General features: G+C 41.7%; 1 protein-coding gene across 1 annotated transcript in view; it reads right to left on the bottom strand.

Annotated features, from left to right (window-relative positions):
• The window catches only part of LOC121546305 (TBC1 domain family member 4-like), a 154,233-nt gene that overhangs the window by 27,307 nt on the left and 107,218 nt on the right, over window positions 1-19,708 (bottom strand). Inside the window, exons 14-17 of the mRNA XM_045212896.1 lie at window positions 16,545-16,757; window positions 1,755-1,919; window positions 1,117-1,275; window positions 439-683 (exon numbers count right to left, since the gene is read on the bottom strand). Coding sequence (XP_045068831.1) covers window positions 439-683; window positions 1,117-1,275; window positions 1,755-1,919; window positions 16,545-16,757 — 782 coding nt within the window. The remainder of the gene's footprint in view (window positions 1-438; window positions 684-1,116; window positions 1,276-1,754; window positions 1,920-16,544; window positions 16,758-19,708) is intronic.

Genomic DNA, 19,708 nt, shown 5'->3' with positions numbered 1-19,708 from the left:
ACCTGTAGTTTCTTAAGTAATACCAGGTGAATACTAAGTTAAAGTACCAGATTTTTTAAAATGTCCTCTTAGAGGTCCAGCAAACATCATTCTTTCTTTCTTTCTTTCTTTCTTTCTTTCTTTCTTTCTTTCTTTCTTTCTTTCTTTCTTTCTTTCTTTCTTTCTTTCTTTCTTTCTTTCTTTCTTTCTTTCTTTCTTTCTTTCTCCCTCTCATCCATCCATCCATTCATCCCTCCCTCCTTCCCCCTACCATGCATTACCGAAATGTCCTCTTAGAGGTCCAGCAAACATCTTTCTTTCTTTCTTTCTTTCTTTCTTTCTTTCTTTCTTTCTTTCTTTCTTTCTTTCTTTCTTTCTTTCTTTCTTTCTTTCTTTCTTTCTTTCTTTCTTTCTCCCTCTCATCCATCCATCCATTCATCCCTCCCTCCTTCCCCCTACCTGTAGAGAAGTCATGTCAGGCCTGTATTGTCTGCGGAAGCCCAGGTCGTACATCAGAAACTTGAGCATGTCAAAGGCCTGGTCCTCACTCATGTGCAACAGCAGGATACCTGCCACAAAGCTGATGCCCTGGCAGTAGCCCACCTCAATGTCCAGCAGAGAGTAGGCCTTGAGCAGGTTGTAGAGGGACAGCTGCCCTGCACCCAGCTGGGCAGAGAAGTACTGGTGGGTGGGGAACGTCCGACCTATTGAATTAATTCAAATAATTAATAAATCAACCAATCAATCAATTGGTGTGTGTTTGTTTTTTTGTGTGTATGCATGTGTGTGTGTGTGTGTGTGTGTGTGTGTGTATATGTGTGCGCACGCTTGTGTATGTACCAGAGGTGGCAGGTGAGAGGAGCTATAGGAGGATGGTCTCAGTTTAATGGCTGGAATGGAATAAATGGAACGGTTTCCTTATGTTTGATACCGTTCCATTTATTCCATTCCAGCCATTACAATGAGCCTGTCCTCCTATAGCTCCTCCCACCAGCCTCCTCTGGTACATACACAAGCATGCGCACACATGGAGTATTACTGGGCCGTGAGCTGCTTCAGCAGGTCCTGGTGGAGTGTGTGTGCCAGCGTGCATGTGTGTCTTTGTGTGTGTGTGTGGATGCATGCACGTGCACATACCCAGGTCAACCAGTATGGAGTGCTGCTGGGCGGTGAGCTGCTTCAGCAGGTCTTGGTAGGGGGTGTCTGGGGCTTGGCGGCCGGGGGGCAGACGGTGTCTCAGACGGTGCTGGTGGGAGAAGAGGAGCCACACCTCCCCACGCCTGCCCTTAGGGACACCTGGGGACAGAGATGAAGATGTGTTGGATGTGTTGGGAGTATGGAGACAGTGTAGGATGTGGTAGGAAGATACACACATTACATTACACATGCAATACATATATTAGCAAAGACAGACAACCATACTAATACAGACATACAATAATAATAATAATAATATAATAATATGCCATTTAGCAGACGCTTTTATCCAAAGCGACTTACAGTCATGCGTGCATACATTTTTTGTGTATGGGTGGTCCCGGGGATCGAACCCACTACCTTGGCGTTACAAGCGCCGTGCTCTACCAGCTGAGCTACAGAGGACCACTACAACATACAACATACACGTGCACACACACACACTAGTACAGACAACAGACGTCTGCCATTGGGGCAGCTGCAGAAAGAGTGGGGACTTCAGCACACACACACCCCCACCCAACACACACACACCTTAACCCTTATCTTTCTCTCTCTCTCTCCTTTCTCTCTCTCACCCTGAGAGACTGCATTGTGGATCTCCTCTTTGTCCAGCGGGACGACCTTGGCTCTGCCCGGATTACTCAGCTTCCTGTCCCAGAAGGCTTGCACATCTTTAATGCACGTCCCCACTTCCTGGTAGTCCAGCTTCATCTTCCGGATGTGCAGCTCGTCTCGACTTGCTAGCGGAGCGAGGTCACACAGAGAGGTCAAGAGGTCAGGGAGAGGTCAAAGCAGTGTTAATTTCGCAAACAAAAATAGTGATGAAAATGTTACATTTTTCAATGGCAGGTGACGAGACGATAACTGGCTTATAGATCCAGGAAAAAATATAACTAAACAGAAATGATTTTTCATTTCAGTTGACTAAAATCTCTGTGACTAAAATCTGACAAGTAAGTGGACTGGACAAGAGTTTTTGGAGACATTAAGAGCTTTTCAGTGTTATTTGTTTGGTCCAATCAAAAGCATGAATGACATTAGCAGAATTGTAGCCTCTGCCGAGTCCCCAACAACCAGAAGTTCCGGTTTTCAGGGGAAATGGAAAGAGAGCATGTGACTTCTGCTTATGGACATTAACAAGCTGACACTCCATCTTAACTCCTTCACGTTTACTGGATTGGTTGAACAGTGCAGAAGAGAACTTCCCCCGACAGTTTTTTTTTCTTCTTGTCAAGACCAGTATGTAGGGGATCTAGTTTCAGGCGTTAATTTAACACCTACTACGTTAGTTAGGTCAGCAGAATTGTACGGCTTTCTCATTGCAATGTTGCAATGCAGTGTAAAATAAATACCATGCCCAGGTCATTCACGAGTCACCGCTCTGTCCGGCAACTGGTCTCCAATCTGGCTGCAACGAATCATTGATGAAAAAGGGGTAACTTTTGGAGCCACTTTACTTATCGTGTTGATTCAAACAAGACCAAACGCAACGTTTCCACAGGAGAAGACAGCATTTGCACCCACAAGTTGACAGGGAAAAATAGTACCAACCTCAAGAGACATTTGAAAGTGCATAATTCCAATATATACGCTCAGGTAATAACAGATTGATAATGCTAGCTAGTTAGCTTGCAACCTATCAGACCACTACTTATGACAGAACTTTGACTACAATATAGCTACAGTATGTCAAGGGGCAGGGCTCCAGACTGCTACCATTGTCGCAGTTTGCGACCCTTTGACTTGGCTGTGTGAATTACATTTTTAATTGGTCGCATCAGTGCAAGCTGAATATTCATTGCATGGTCACCACACAAGTTTCAAAACTTCCTATTTTTGGGCTGCTAAAACCATGATTTGGTCAAAGTACATTATCCTCATGATTCCTGTAATGAAAGTGTCTACCCAGCCCCTGGGCCTGTGTCACTGGGGCCTGTTTTGCTGAGGCCTGCTACTATGGTGAGCGAGCCACATGATGTGCGCTCCGGGAGAGAGAGAAAAGGCTACTGATTGTATAATATTTCAAAATCCAATTGCGGGAAATACATAGCTTTGGAAGCAACTACTGTTGTTCTCAGCTTTCTGTGGGTTAAATTTGTATTTGTCATCTCTTAATAATGAGTTCAATAGCAACTCTTTTACAACCAAGATATTTGATATGGCTTTAAGATCTGAAGCGCGCAAAATAAGCAATTGTGAGTGCATAGGGTAGCAGGCTATAACTGCAAAAAAAATTTAGGACATTACATTTACTGTTAGATTAATACATGACTACTAGTAGTGGGCAGTGGTGGAAAAAGAACCTAATTTCCATACTTGAGTAAAAGTAAGGATACCTTAATAGAAAATGACTCAAGTAAAAGTGAAAGTCACCCAGTAAAATACTACTTGAGTAAAAGTAAAAAAGTATTTGGTTTTAAATATACTTAAGCATCAAAAGTAAATGTAATTGCTCAAATATACTTATAAAAAGTAAAAATCATTTCAAATTCCTTATATTAAGCAAACCAGATGGCATGATTTTTAATTTACGGATTGCCAGCGGCACACTCCAACACTCAGACATAATTTACAAACGAAGCTTTTGTGTTTAGTGAGTCCACCAGATCAGAGGCAGTAGGGATGACCAGGGATGTTCTCTTGATAATTGTGTGAATTGGACCATTTTACTGTCCTGCTAAGCATTCAAAATGTAACGAGTACTTTTGGGTGTCAGGGAAAATGTATGGAGCAAAAAGTTCATTATTTTCTTTAGGAATGTAGTGGAGTAAAAGTAAAAGTTGTCAAAAATATAAATAGTAAAGTAAAGTACAGATACCCCAAAAAACGACTTAAGTAGTACTTCAAAGTATTTTTACTTAATTACTTTATACCACTGGCAGTGGGTATTATATTTAGTGTTAGCGATCTAGCTAATGTGTTTTGAGTTTTCCACTTCCTCATTTGGTGAATTAGCCACAAAATAAATTACCTTGATATTAGTGCACATAAAGATCTAGACACATATCTCTTTTGAACAACAAAATGGAGCCCTATTTTAACAGTAAAATCTAACAACAATACCCTATTGTCAACCCACAATTCATGACAATCACTGGATTAGGTTGCCCATCAAAATATCTTGATCCTGCATTCCTGCTTGGACATGTTAGAATCGAGATGAAACAACATATTTCTTGAATAGTCTACCACCTCAATAGTCTTAAACAGTCTAAAGCCCTGTGAATGATTTTATAAGGTGATTAGTGTTTTTTTCTATTGCATGACGGCGTGGAAAATAATATGTGCGATCAAATCATGGGCTGGTGCCATCAACTGAAAAAGTTAGAGGCACCAGTGCCACCAGGGGAAAATGTTAGTCTGGAGCCCTGTCAAGGGGTGGGATTTTGTATCTACTGTGTTCTTCTACCAATTCGGACGTTAGAAAGAAAATCATGCGATAGGATGTTATGCAGAAAATTATGTTGGTAGGACAAGGCTATATGTATGTTTGTGCACATGGAAGTCAGTGATTTATATTTACTATAGGTTAATGAGGCAATAAAAATGTGATGCAACTAAAATATCCCACTGTTTTAATCATTTTGACAATAACTAGTCTAAATCATTTGAATCATATGCAGGACATTGTTGATTTGGCCAAATTTTGGGGCGATCACAGAATCACAAAATCTTGAAGGGACTGCCTCTAGCACATCAGAGGGTAATTACTTTGGATGTACAGTGGGGAAAAAAGTATTTAGTCAGCCACCAATTGTGCAAGTTCTCCCACTTAAAAAGATGAGAGAGGCCTGTAATTTTCATCATAGGTACACGTCAACTATGACAGACAAATTGAGGGAAAAAAAATCCAGAAAATCACATTGTAGGATTTTTAATGAATTTATTTGCAAATTATGGTGGCAAAAAAGTATTTGGTCACCTACAAACAAGCAAGATTTCTGGCTCTCACAGACCTGTAACTTCTTCTTTAAGAGGCTCCTCTGTCCTCCACTCGTTACCTGTATTAATGGCACCTGTTTGAACTTGTTATCAGTATAAAAGACACCTGTCCACAACCTCAAACAAACAGTCACACTCCAAACTCCACTATGGCCAAGACCAAAGAGCTGTCAAAGGACACCAGAAACAAAATTGTAGACCTGCACCAGGCTGGGAAGACTGAATCTGCAATAGGTAAGCAGCTTGGTTTGAAGAAATCAACTGTGGGAGCAATTATTAGAAAATGGAAGACATACAAGACCACTGATAATCTCCCTCGATCTGGGGCTCCACGCAAGATCTCACCCCGTGGGGTCAAAATGATCACAAGAACGGTGAGCAAAAATCCCAGAACCACACGGGGGGACCTAGTGAATTACCTGCAGAGAGCTGGGACCAAAGTAACAAAGCCTACCATCAGTAACACACTACGCCGCCAGGGACTCAAATCCTGCAGTGCAAGACGTGTCCCCCTGCTTAAGCCAGTACATGTCCAGGCCCGTCTGACGTTTGCTAGAGTGCATTTGGATGATCCAGAAGAGGATTGGGAGAATGTCATATGGTCAGATGAAACCAAAATAGAACTTTTTGGTAAAAACTCAACTCGTCGTGTTTGGAGGACAAAGAATGCTGAGTTGAATCCAAAGAACACCATACCTACTGTGAAGCATGGGGGTGGAAACATCATGCTTTGGGGCTGTTTTTCTGTAAAGGGACCAGGTCGACTGATCCGTGTAAAGGAAAGAATGAATGGGGCCATGTAGCGTGAGATTTTGAGTGAAAACCTCCTTCCATCAGCAAGGGCATTGAAGATGAAACGTGGCTGGGTCTTTCAGCATGACAATGATCCCAAACACACCGCCCGGGCAACGAAGGAGTGGCTTCGTAAGAAGCATTTCAAGGTCCTGGAGTGGCCTAGCCAGTCTCCAGATCTCAACCCCATAGAACATCTTTGGAGGGAGTTGAAAGTCCGTGTTGCCCAGCGACAGCCCCAAAACATCACTGCTCTAGAGGAGATCTGCATGGAGGAATGGGCCAAAATACCAGCAACAGTGTGTGAAAACCTTGTGAAGACTTACAGAAAACGTTTGACCTGTGTCATTGCCAACAAAGGGTATATAACAAAGTATTGAGAAACTTTTGTTATTGACCAAATACTTATTTTCCACCATAATTTGCAAATAAATTCATTAAAAATCCTACAATGTGATTTTCTGGAGAAAAAAAATCTCATTTTGTCTGTCATAGTTGACGTGTACCTATGATGAAAATTACAGGCCTCTCTCATCTTTTTAAGTGGGAGAACTTGCACAATTGGTGGCTGACTAAATACTTTTTCCCCCACTGTATTCGGTATGAAGTGCCTAGGGGCCGTTTTGTTTCTGGATGGGGCCTATGGGTGTTATTTGTCACCTTATAATAAGGTTACTGGTGAAAGAAAAGTGGTCAAAGCCAAAGATCACTTTGATGAGGCATCATGTTTCACACACAGACAGAGCGACATTCACACAGTAGGTTACTGTCCCCATGGCAACCCCAGGCTGAGTTCACAAACACTTGACAAACACACACTTCACAGTCACATATCCCCATCACATGCATGCACCCCTTACAGAACTGAAATATGGAGAAGTCAAAACAAAATGAACCAACAAAAAATACAAAGATGCAATGTCAACAAAGATATTATAATAACTGTATTTCCTGTTTTCACAGAAATGTGCCTTGCTCCTTACAGGACATAAAAACAACCCAGAATAAGAATGTCTTGGAAACCATGAATCCAACAGCCAACACTACATAATTTGCCACAAACGAAGCTGTTAAATGTCTCTTACCTTCTATTAAAAGTGTTAATTCACAGTTAAATGTGTGTGTTCCATCCAGACATTCCGCTCTACAAATAGTTGTGTTCCAGAATCACAAACAGAAGCGAGAGGCAAGTGAGAGTATTGTGACCCTCCCAAAATAAACAGCAGTCAGAAACAACAGCTTGACAGGAGCTCTGGTGTTTTTATACATAGCGTATCAAACTCTAGCTATTAGCTGCTAATGCTAACTATATCCCATCAGCTATCGCCTCGGATATCCAGTTAGCTAATGCTAACTGTGACTTTTTCCACATTTTGTTACGTTACAGCCTTATTCTAAAATGGATTGAATAGTTTTTTTCCCTCATTAATCTATACACAATAGCTCATAATGACAAAGCAAAAACATTTTTGCAAATATATAAAAAATAAAAAACGGAAATATCATATTTACACAAGCATTCAGACACTTTACTCAGTACTTTGTTGAAGCACCTTTGGCAGTGATTACAGCCTCGAGTCTTCTTGGTTATGACGCTACAACCTTGGCACACCTGTATTTGGGGAGTTTCTCCCATTCTTCTCTGCAGATCCTCTCAAGCTCTGTCAGGTTGAATGGGGAGCATCGCTGCACAGCTGTTTTCAGGTCTCTCCAGAGATGTTTGATCGGGTTCAAGTCCGGGCTCTGGCTGGGCCACTTTAGGAAATTGAGACTTGTCCCAAAGCCACGCCTGCGTTGTCTTGGCTGTGTGCTTAGGGTCGTTGTCCTGTTGGAAGGTAAACTTTCACCCCAGTCTGAGGTCCTGAGCACTCTGGAGCAGGTTTTCGTCAAGGATCTCTCTGTACTTTGCTCCGTTCATCTTTCCCTCGATCCTGACTAGTCTCCCAGTCCCCGCCACTGAAAAGCGTCCCCACAGCATGATGCTGCCACCACCATGCTTCACCGTAGTGATGGTCCAAGGTTTGCTCCAGATGTGAAGCTTGGCATTCAGGTCAAAGAGTTCAATCTTGGTTTCATCAGACCAGAGAATGTTGTTTCTCATGGTCTGAGAGTCCTTTAGGTGCCTTTTGGCAAACTCCAAACTGGCTGTCATGTGCCTTTTACTGAGGAGTAGCTTCCGTCTGGCCACTCTACCATAAAGGCCTGATTTGTGGAGTGCTGCAGAGATGGTTGTCCTTCTGGAAGGTTCTCCCATCACCACAGAGGAACTCTAGCGCTCTGTCAGAGTGACCATCGGATTCTTGGGCACCTCCTGGACCAAGGTCCTTCTCCCCCGATTATTCAGTTTGGCCAGGCGGCCAGCTCTAGGAAGAGTCTTGATGGTTCCAAACTTCTTCCATTTAAGAATGATGGAGGCTACTGTGTTCTTGGGGACATTCAATGCTGCAGAAATGTGTTTTACCCTTCCCCAGATCTGTGCCTCGACACAATCCTGTCTCAAAGCTCTATGGACAAATCCTTCGACCTCATGGCTTGGTTTTTGCTCTGACATGCACTGTCAACTGTGGGACCTTATATAGGGTCTGAATACTTATGTAAATAAGATATTTCTGTTTAAATTTTTAATACATTTGCAAACATTTCAAAAAACCTGTTTACGCTTTTTCATTATTGGTTATTGTGTGTAGATTGATGAGGAAAATATTTTATTTAATCCTTTTTAGAATAAGGCTGTACCGTAACAAAATGTGGAAAAAGTCAAGGGGTCTGAATACTTTGCGAATGAACTGTATCTTTAGATAGCTAACTTTAGCTAATGCTAACTACAGTGTCTTCAGAAAATATTCATACCCCTCGACTTATTACACATTTTGTGTTATAGCCTGAATTCAAAACGGATTAAAAATTTTAAAAAATGTCACCCATCTACACACAATACTACGGAAAAGTATTAGGGCCAAGTGAAAAAAAACAGAAAAAAAAAACAGGCGACAGGTGGTGGAACTTGGATTTTTTTTTGTTGCACAATAGTCTTTAAAAAAGTGGAAATATTTAAACAATAAAGTCTAAATAAAGTTTTGTGAATAAAGTGCCAATATTTCGAGAATAAAGCGGCAATATTTTATTTCAAGAATGAAGTCAGAATTCGCAGTTATATTTCAAGATTACAGTAGGGGATTTGGTTAACTGCATGTCTCCCTGGATCCCTGTTGCTGTGCGCGCTGCCATTGAAATGCCTGTTACAGACCTGGTGAAACTATACTTTAGAATTGGCTTTAGTAACAATGAAATCCTTTCTCTTTTAGCACATAATAACCATATTATTATAAGTAGGCCTATTAGGACCTGGAAGAGGTTGTGTCACAGATTCTTTCAGAAGGAAGAACCACACTGACTCGGATGAGGTATTTCATCCAGGTTCGTGTGCTTCCATACATAAGTAGACAAGTGGGTTGTGTGTGTATGCAGGTGTGTGTGTGGAGGTCTAATACACTTGTTCAAACAGGCGTAACAGACACACACACACGGTATCCCCAAAGCAATACCATTCTAAAGGCCATGGTGCGTTGTCAGACTGCAAAGAGACATGGAGTTGCGTGAATCTGTTCCTGTCATGTTGCCCTTATAATTCGCTTCAATATTATCCTCAATTCCCTGCGTATGCCAACACCGTGCATAGTATATTTTAGAGAGTAACAGCTAGACCAGCAGCCTATATGTTGAAAGGAAAGGTTAACTTACACATTTGTGCGTAATGGCATGGTGCTTATTTTCTTGTGAATGTACAGTACTAGTCAAAAGTTTGGAAACACCTACTTATTCAAGGGTTTATCTTTATTTGTATTATTTCTACATTGTAGAATAATAGTGAAGACTTCAAAAACTATGAAATAACACATACAGAATCAAGTAATAACCATAAAGTGTTAAACAAATCAAAATGTATTTTATATTTGAGATTCTTCAAAGCAGCTACCCTTTGCCTTGATGACAGCATTGCACACTTTTGGTCTTCTCTTAACCAGCTTCATGAGGTAGTCACCTGGAAAGCATTTCAATTAACAGGTGTGCCTTGTTAAAAGTTAATTTGTGGACTTTCTTTCCTTCTGAATGCATTTGAGCCAATCAGTTGTGTTGTGACAAGGTAGGGTTGGTATACAGAAGAAATAGGCCTATTTGGTAAAAGACCAAGTCCATATTATGGAAAGAACAGCTCAAATAAGCAAAGAGAAACGACAGTCCATCATTACCTTAAGACATAAAGGTCAGTCAATATGGAACATTTCAAGAAATTTGAACGTTTCTTCAAGTGCAGTCGCAAAAAACATCAAGCGCTATGAGGAAACTGGCTCTCATGAGGACCGCCACATGAAAGGAAGAGTTACCTCTGCCTCAGAAATTGCAGCCCAAATAAATGCTTCACAGAGTTTAAGTAACAGACACATCTCAACATCAACTGTTCTGAGGAGACTGCGTGAATCAGGCCTTCATGGTCGAATTGCTGCAAAGAAACCAATACTAAAGGATACCAATAATAAGAAGAGACTTGCTTGGGCCAAGAAACACAAGCAATGGACATTAGACCAATGGAAATCTGTCCTTTGGTCTGATGAGTCCAAATTTGAGATTTTTGATTCCAACCGCCGTGTCTTTGTGAGACGCAGAGTAGGTGAACGGATGATCTCCGCATGTGTAGTTCCCACCGTGAAGCATGGAGGAGGAAGTGTGATGGTGCTTTGCTGGTGCTTTTGCTGGTGACAATGTCGGTGATTTATTTAGAATTACTACTTGATTCCATAAGTGTTATTTCATAGTTTTGATGTCTTCACTATTATTCTACAATGTAGAAAATAGTAAAAATAAAGAAAAACCCTTGAATGAGTAGGTGTATCCAAACTTTTGACTGATACTGTAGGTCACGGATTGCGTGGAGAAGGCTCAAGGGCTGCCCCCACACCCTGTCATGGACCTTGCATAGCCACGGGGCAGGGGTTTGGCTAAAGCCCCGTCTGAGACAGTAATTTTACGTTCCATTATTATAACCTAACAGCCAACAGGTCTAGCCATTAGCCTCTATTACATTTACATTTACATTTACGTCATTTAGCAGACGCTCTTATCCAGAGCGACTTACAAATTGGTGCATTCACCCTATAGCCAGTGGGATAACCACTTTACAAAATGTTTTATTTTTATTATTTTTATTTTTTTTAGGGGTGGGGTAGAAGGATTACTTTATCCTATCCCAGGTATTCCTTAAAGAGGTGGGGTTTCAAATGTCTCCGGAAGGTGGTGAGTGACTCCGCTGTCCTGGCGTCGTGAGGGAGCTTGTTCCACCATTGGGGTGCCAGAGCAGCGAACAGTTTTGACTGGGCTGAGCGGGAACTATGCTTCCGCAGAGGAAGGGGAGCCAGCAGGCCAGAGGTGGATGAACGCAATGCCCTCGTTTGGGTGTAGGGACTGATCAGAGCCTGAAGGTATGGAGGTGCCGTTCCCCTCACAGCTCCATAGGCAAGCACCATGGACTTGTAACAGATGCGAGCTTCAACTGGAAGCCAGTAGAGTGTGCGGAGGAGCGGGGTGACGTGAGAGAACTTGGGAAGGTTGAACACCAGACGGGCTGCGGCATTCTGGATGAGTTGTAGGGGTTTAATGGCACAGGCAGGGAGCCCAGCCAACAGCGAGTTGCAGTAATCCAGACGGGAGATGACAAGTGCCTGGATTAGGACCTGTGCCGCTTCCTGTGTAAGGCAGGGTCGTACTCTCCGAATGTTGTAGAGCATGAACCTGCAGGATCGGGTCACCGCCTTGATGTTAGCGGAGAACGACAGGGTTCTATAAGGTTCTATAAGGTGAACAAGTGGTAGCCTAGGTTAGCCGTATAGCTGAGACAAATAGCCTATAAGGGAGTGGATGCCCCTGTTTTGGTATAACCTATGCATCATTCATTCCTCCCATCCTTGAAAACATCACCGATAGATGGAGAGTGAAATGGGATATTACGCTAGGCTACCAACCAAGTCATATCAGATCAGTGATTATTTCATTATAATAAATAATAGGCCTATATTTAGCCCAATGATTATTTCAAGAAAGGGAGAATCCACCCATGAATATATTCAAACAGCTCCTCAGATCAGCTGGTTTGCGCATGCAGGAGTGGTCCTTGAGTTGCCTCCTCCCACATACACTTGCGTAAAACCCCTGCTTCATTGATAACTTGCTTGCCCAGCCATTGGATAGGGCTATCATTTACTTTCACTTGCCCACTGTAAAGTACGATTAGCCTACAGGTTAAGGTACTCAATATAGTGGGCAGCTATAGGTTTATAGTGGGCTGAAAATAGTGGCGTTGTAGCAAATTTGGAGAGCAGCCTGACATGGGACACACACACACACATACAGTGGGGAAAAAAAGTATTTAGTCAGCCACCAATTGTGCAAGTTCTCCCACTTAAAAAGATGAGAGAGGCCTGTAATTTTCATCATAGGTACACGTCAAATATGACAGACAAATTGAGGAAAAAAAATCCAGAAAATCACATTGTAGGATTTTTTATGAATTTATTTGCAAATTATGGTGAAAAATAAGTATTTGGTCACCTACAAACAAGCAAGATTTCTGGCTCTCACAGACCTGTAACTTCTTCTTTAAGAGGCTCCTCTGTCCTCCACTCGTTACCTGTATTAATGGCACCTGTTTGAACTTGTTATCAGTATAAAAGACACCTGTCCACAACCTCAAACAGTCACACTCCAAACTCCACTATGGCCAAGACCAAAGAGCTGTCAAAGGACACCAGAAACAAAATTGTAGACCTGCACCAGGCTGGGAAGACTGAATCTGCAATAGGTAAGCAGCTTGGTTTGAAGAAATCAACTGTGGGAGCAATTATTAGGAAATGGAAGACATACAAGACCACTGATAATCTCCCTCGATCTGGGGCTCCACGCAAGATCTCACCCCGTGGGGTCAAAATGATCACAGTATTACTTTAGTGACTTCAAACCAAATCAAATTGTATTTGTCACATTTGCGAATACAACAGGTGTAGTAGACCTTACCGTGAAATGCTTACTTACAAGCCCTTAACCAACATTACAGTTTTGAGAAAAACAAGTGTTATGAAAATATTTACATAAGTTTAAAAAAATGTAAGAGCAACAATATAATAACAATAACGAGGCTTTACAAAGGGGGTCTGATATAGAAATTAAAATACAGTGGGGAAAAAAAGTATTTAGTCAGCCACCAATTGTGCAAGTTCTCCCACTTAAAAAGATGAGAGAGGCCTGTGATAATCTCCCTCGATCTGGGGCTCCACGCAAGATCTCACCCCGTGTGGTCAAACTGATCCCAAGAACGGTGAGCAAAAATCCCAGAACCACACGGGGGGACCTAGTGAATAACCTGCAGAGAGCTGGGACCAAAGTAACAAAGCCTACCATCAGTAACACACTACGCCGCCAGGGACTCAAATCCTGCAGTGCCAGACGTGTCCCCCTGCTTAAGCCAGTACATGTCCAGGCCCGTCTGAAGTTTGCTAGAGTGCATTTGGATGATCCAGAAGAGGATTGGGAGAATGTGATATGGTCAGATGAAACCAAAATAGAACTTTTTGGTAGAAACTCAACTCGTCGTGTTTGGAGGACAAAGAATGCTGCATCCAAAGAACACCATACCTACTGTGAAGCATGGGGGTGGAAACATCATGCTTTGGGGCTGTTTTTCTGCAAAGGGACCAGGACGACTGATCCGTGTAAAGGAAAGAATTAATGGGGCCATGTATCGTGAGATTATGAGTGAAAACCTCCTTCCATCAGCAAGGGCATTGAAGATGAAACGTGGCTGGGTCTTTCAGCATGACAATGATCCCAAACACACCGCCCGGGCAACGAAGGAGTGGCTTCGTAAGAAGCATTTCAGGTCCTGGAGTGGCCTAGCCAGTCTCCAGATCTCAACCCCATAGAAAATCTTTGGAGGGAGTTGAAAGTCCGTGTTGCCCAGCGACAGCCCCAAAACATCACTGCTCTAGAGGAGATCTGCATGGAGGAATGGGCCAAAATACCAGCAACAGTGTGTGAAAACCTTGTGAAGACTTACAGAAAACGTTTGACCTGTGTCATTGCCAACAAAGGGTATATAACAAAGTATTGAGAAACTTTTGTTATTGACCAAATACTTATTTTCCACTATAATTTGCAAATAAATTCATTAAAAATCCTACAATGTGATTTTCTGGATTTTTTTTTTGTTGACGTATACCTATGATGAAAATTACAGGCCTCTCTCATCTCAGAACATGCACAATTGGTGGCTGACTAAATACTTTTTTTCCCCACTGTAGGCCCTGGTCTCCAGGATCCCAAGATAATTTGTTTTATTGGATGTGCTCACGTAGCCTACTAGCCTATAGTCGTTAAAAGGATAGTTGCCATGAGGGGGAAATAATACTGTGAGTAAAGCACCATGGATAAGGTCGTTAATAGTTTCCATTATGCATAGATTTTTTTGCAAGGTGTTCGCCTAGGCTACGCAGAAGAACGTTGTAGCGAATACGGAGGGCAGACTGACAGGGACTCCACCCCAGTTCTCTTCATATTCAGTGACAAGAACGTTTTTTGTTTGTGCTCATAACGCACCATGGCCAAGTGTATGCCTAGTCTGAAATTGCCAGGGGGAAACTTGGTGTGTGTGTGTTTGCGTGTGAGTTATTAGATCGTTAGATAGATAAGCGTGAGTGCGCAGTGACGCCTGTTTGAACGAGTGTATTAGATTGATGGCCATTTGTTTGTTTTTCCCTTACTTTTTACATACACACCTAACCCGCCCCAAACCTGCCCATCTCTACCTATGTACTGTATGTAACCACAGTTCCTCCTTCTGAAAAGAAACCGTGGCACAACCTTTTCCAGGTCCTAATACTTACGATAATATGGTTGTCATGTGCTAAAAGAGCAAGGACGCCCTTCTTACTAAAGCCAATTATAAAGTATAGTTCCACCAGGTAATTTAACTCAGGCATTTCAAATGGTGGCGCGCACAGCAACAGGGAGACATGCACTTAACCAAATCCCCTACGTTAATCTTGAAATATAACTGCTACTTTATTATTCTCTAAATATTGCAAATCTATTCTCGAAATATTGGCAAGTTATTCTCAAAATATTGACACTTGATTCACTAAATTAAATTTCAACTTTATTCTCGAAATATTGCCACTTTTTTAAAAGTACTATCATGCAAAAAATAATAATCCAAGTACTGTCACCAGTTGCTGTTTATTAATTTTTTCTCTTCACTTGGCCCAATACTCTTCCGTACAATACCCCATAATGACAAATCAAAACTAAGTAACTACACCACTCAGGAACATTCACTGTCATATTGGTAAGCAACTCCAGTGTATATTTGACCTCGTGTTTTAGGTTATTGTCCTGCTGAAAGGTGAATTTGTCTCCCAGTGTCTGTTGGAAAGCAGACAACCAGGTTTTCCTCTAGGATTTTGCCTGTGCTTAGCTCTATACAGTTTATTTTATCCTAAAAAAACTCCCTAGTCCGTGCCGATGACAAGTGTAACCATCACATGATGCAGCCACCACCATGCTTGAAAATATGAAGAGTGGTACTCAGTGATGTGCTGTGTTGGATTTACCCCAAACATAACACTTTGTATTCTTTGCCACATTTTTTGCAGTTTTACTTTAGTGCCTGCCTTATTGCAAACAGGATGCATGTTTTGGAATATTGTTTTTCTGTACAGACTTCCTTCTTTTCACTCATGTAGGTTAGTATAGTGGAGTGTTGTTGATCCATCCTCAGTTTTCTACTATCACAGCCATTAAACTCGGTAACTGTTTTAAAGTCACCTTTAGCCTCATGCTGAAATCCCTGTGCGGTTTCCTTCCCCTCCAGCAACTGAGTTAGGAAGGACGCCTGAGGGTCCTTACAGATAATTGTATGTGTGGGGTACAGAGATGAGGTAGTCATTAAAAAATCATGTTAAACACTATTATTGCACAGAGAGTGAGTCCATGCAACTTATTATGTGACTTGTTAAGCACATTTTTATCCCTGAACTTATTTAGGCTTGCCACAACAAAGGGGTTGAATACTTATTGATTCAAGACATTTCAGCTTTTCATTTATTATTAATTTGTACACATTTCTAAAAACATAATTCCACTTTGACATTATGGGGTATTGTGTGTAAACTGTAACACAATAACATTTTGAAAAAGTAAAGGGGTGTGAATACTTTCTGAAGGGACGGTATATCCCATCAGATACCTAACTCTGGCTAATGATAAATATATCCTTTCAGATATCTAATGTAACTCTAGCTAATATCCTCTCAGATATCATACTCTGGCTTACGCTAACGATGTTCTCTCATATCTAACTCTGGCTAATGCCAATGCCAACTTTTTTCATGTCCTGAAATTGTTAAAATGCTATTTTAGGCTTAAGGATTAGATTTAGGGTTTGGGGTTAGGGTTAAGGGTTAGGGAAAATAGGATTTTGAATGGGAATAAATGTGTGTGTGCGTGTGTTTCCATTGTCTCCACATAATAGATGAATAAAGTTCTATTCATATGGCTGAATAAAGTTCAATTCAATTCTCACTCACCCTCCAGTCTCTGGTTCTCCTTCTCCATGCGCAGCAGCAGTATCTGCTGGTGGATCGCAGTCTTCCATAGGGTCCGGTAGTGCACCGCCGTCCTCTTGGGCCTCTCCCCAGGGAAGGGGTCTCCCGAGGCAGGCAGCAGGCTGGCCAGGGGGTCCAGACTTGGGTCGAAGGAGTGGGGGGAGAGGGGCAGCAGGTCCAGCACATCACAGTGGTCTGAGAGAAAACACATCCAAATACCACAAATGAGACTGCAGTCATTTTTAGGGGGTTGTAAGTAGGGCTGTGGCGGTCAGCAAATAACTGTCGGTCTCACGGTAATTGACCGTTAATTAACAAACACATTTAGTATCTCCTGGCTTCCACACATAGCCTACAAGCCACTGATGCAGACCTTTGGAACATCTACATTTTAAAAAGTTGAATAAATCCATGTAATATAGCCTACACCTTCACAATAAATCCATGTGTTATTTTAGACAGGTCTAAATAAGCATGATATGAAGAAAATGTAGTCTATTTCAGAAGAACAGAATAGCATACTCTGAGTTGTCCTTATGTTAGGTCCTGATCTGGCTATGCCAAATGGCTGTGGGCTACACTAGTTCATTTAGCAGAAAATATTTGCTTACAATTCCGTGGCATTATTTTATAGTATGAAGAATACAATTGAACAAAGATGAATAAAATAGAAAGGATATTTTCTCCAAACGATTTGAGGGAGTGCGCACTATTCTGTGTTGAGCGGTTAACAAAGAAATAGGTATTCCTATATGCTTAATTTAGATGTATTAATGTAACTTTAGTTGTTCTACACTTTAGTTGGGCTATATGTTTAGCTTTCTAATACATTGTAAGGCTGCATGATGCGACTAATGTTGATTTGAAAAAAGTTGCTTGAAAAGGCATGAGCTCTGCTATGTTTTTTGCGCAGGCTATACACACTACATCAGTAACTCATTCACAATTTGACAAGCACTTGATAATGCCTAGAATTTCACGGTGGCATCCCCTTTGTGTGGCCGTAATGCACCCTAAAACAATCCATGTCTTTTGCGGCCAGTGGCCGTTGTGTCCTTCTCCCTGAGTGATGCGCGCTCCGAATCACCTTTCACTCACATGGCTCTCCATCACGTTAGGGTCTTTCTCACAGGCTACAAGTGAAGACAGACACATCGGGGACGCAACTGCGCGCGTCCTTATACAATTCCGATGTGCATATTGAAGATATTGGAAGAACTGTCCACGTTTACTTTTCGCCAGCCAACAAGATGAGTAGGCCTAACGAACAGCAAAAGCACTAGCCAATGTCAATCTACTATCCCCCATAGTACAAAGGTCGACCTATTCTATTCTGTGCGAAAAATTTATATTCCAAACATAGCCTGGGACATTTGTGTGACGCGATAGATCCCAAATTAATACGACCACAAGCATCAAAAAACCTTTTTTACGCAATTTGGCTGACACAACAGATCAGAACGTTTAGCTTACAATGTTGATAAACTATTAGGCTATTTCTTCATATTATTAGCGCAGCAATACGCACATGGTAGTAGGCAATAAGCACATATGTTCCATTAGCAGGAAAACACCATTATCAAAAGTGACCGCAAATGCAATTATGCATGCAATGCTTTTATTATAAAGATGCATTTTTATGGTGAAAATTATCTTCCCCAAACTTGAAACTCACGCGCTGCTTATGTATGCCAGGTAGGCTCTACACCCCTTGTAAAGCAGATTAATGTGCTTAATTTTAAGAAGTTATTTGGTCATAATGACCATCGTTATGTTTGGAGGAAAAGGGGGGCCGCTTGCAAGCCGAAGAACACCATCCCAACTGTGAAGCACGGGGGTGGCAGCATCATGCTGTGTGGGTGCTTTGCTGCAGGAGGGACTGGTGCACTTCACAAAATAGATGGCATCATGAGGAAGGAAAATTATGTGGATATATTGAAGCAACATCTCAAGACATCAGTCAGGAAGTTAATGCATGGTCGCAAATGGGTCTTCCAAATGGACAATGACCCCAAGCATACTTCCAAAGTTGTGGCAAAATGGCTTAAGGACAACAAAGTCAAGGTATTGAAGTGGCCATCACAAAGCCCTATAGAACATTTGTTGGCAGAACTGAAAAAGTGTGTGCGAGCAAGGAGGCCTACAAACCTGACTCAGTTATACCAGCTCTGTCAGGAGGAATGGGCCAAATTTCACCCAACTTATTGTGGGAAGCTTGTGGAAGGCTACCCAAAACGTTTGACCCAAGTTAAACAATTTAAAGGCAATGCTACCAAATACTAATTGAGTGTATGTAAACTTCTGACCCACTGGGAATGTGATGAAAAAAAGAAAAGCTACTACTATTATTCTGACATTTCACATGGAATCATGTATTAACCAGAAAAGTGTTCTATATATGAGATTATTCAAAGTAGTCACCCTTGATGACAGCTTTGCACACTCTTGGCATTCTCTCAACCAGCTTCATGAGGTAGTCACCTGGAATGCATTTCAATGAACAGGTGTCCCTTCTTAAAAGGTAATTTGTGGAATTTCTTTCCTTCTTAATGTGTTTGAGCCAATCAGTTGTGTTGTGACAAGGTAGGGGTGGTATACAGAAGATAGCCCTATTTGGTAAAAGACCAAGTCCATATCATGGCAAGAACTTCTCAAATATGCAAAGAGAAACGACAGTCCATCATTACTTTAAGACACGAAGGTCAGTCAATCCGGAAAATGTCAAGAACTTTGAAAGTTTCTTCAAGTGCAGTCGCAAAAACCATCAAGCGCTATGATGAAACTGGCTCTCATGAGGACCACCACAGGAAAGGAAGACCCAGAGTTACCTCTACTGCAGAGGATAAGTTATTAGAGTTAACAGCACCTCAGATTGCAGCCCAAATAAATGCTTCACAGAGTTCAAGTAACAGACACATCCCAACATCAACTGTTCAGAGGAGACTGCGTGAATCAGGTCAAATTGCTGTAAAAAAAAAAAAAAAAACACTACTAAAGGACACCAATAAGAAGAAGAGACTTGCTTGCGCCAAGAAACACGAGCAAAGGAGATTTTTGGTTCCAACCGCCATGTCTTTGTGAGACGCAGAGTAGGTGAACGGATGATCTCTGCATGTGTGGTTCCCACCGTGAAGCATGGAGGAGGA

This window comes from Coregonus clupeaformis, unplaced genomic scaffold, assembly GCF_020615455.1.
Source record: "Coregonus clupeaformis isolate EN_2021a unplaced genomic scaffold, ASM2061545v1 scaf0061, whole genome shotgun sequence".
Taxonomy (NCBI): Eukaryota; Metazoa; Chordata; class Actinopteri; order Salmoniformes; family Salmonidae; genus Coregonus; species Coregonus clupeaformis.
Note: the sequence above shows the minus strand (reverse complement) of the source record. Positions and strands in the feature narration are given on the sequence as shown.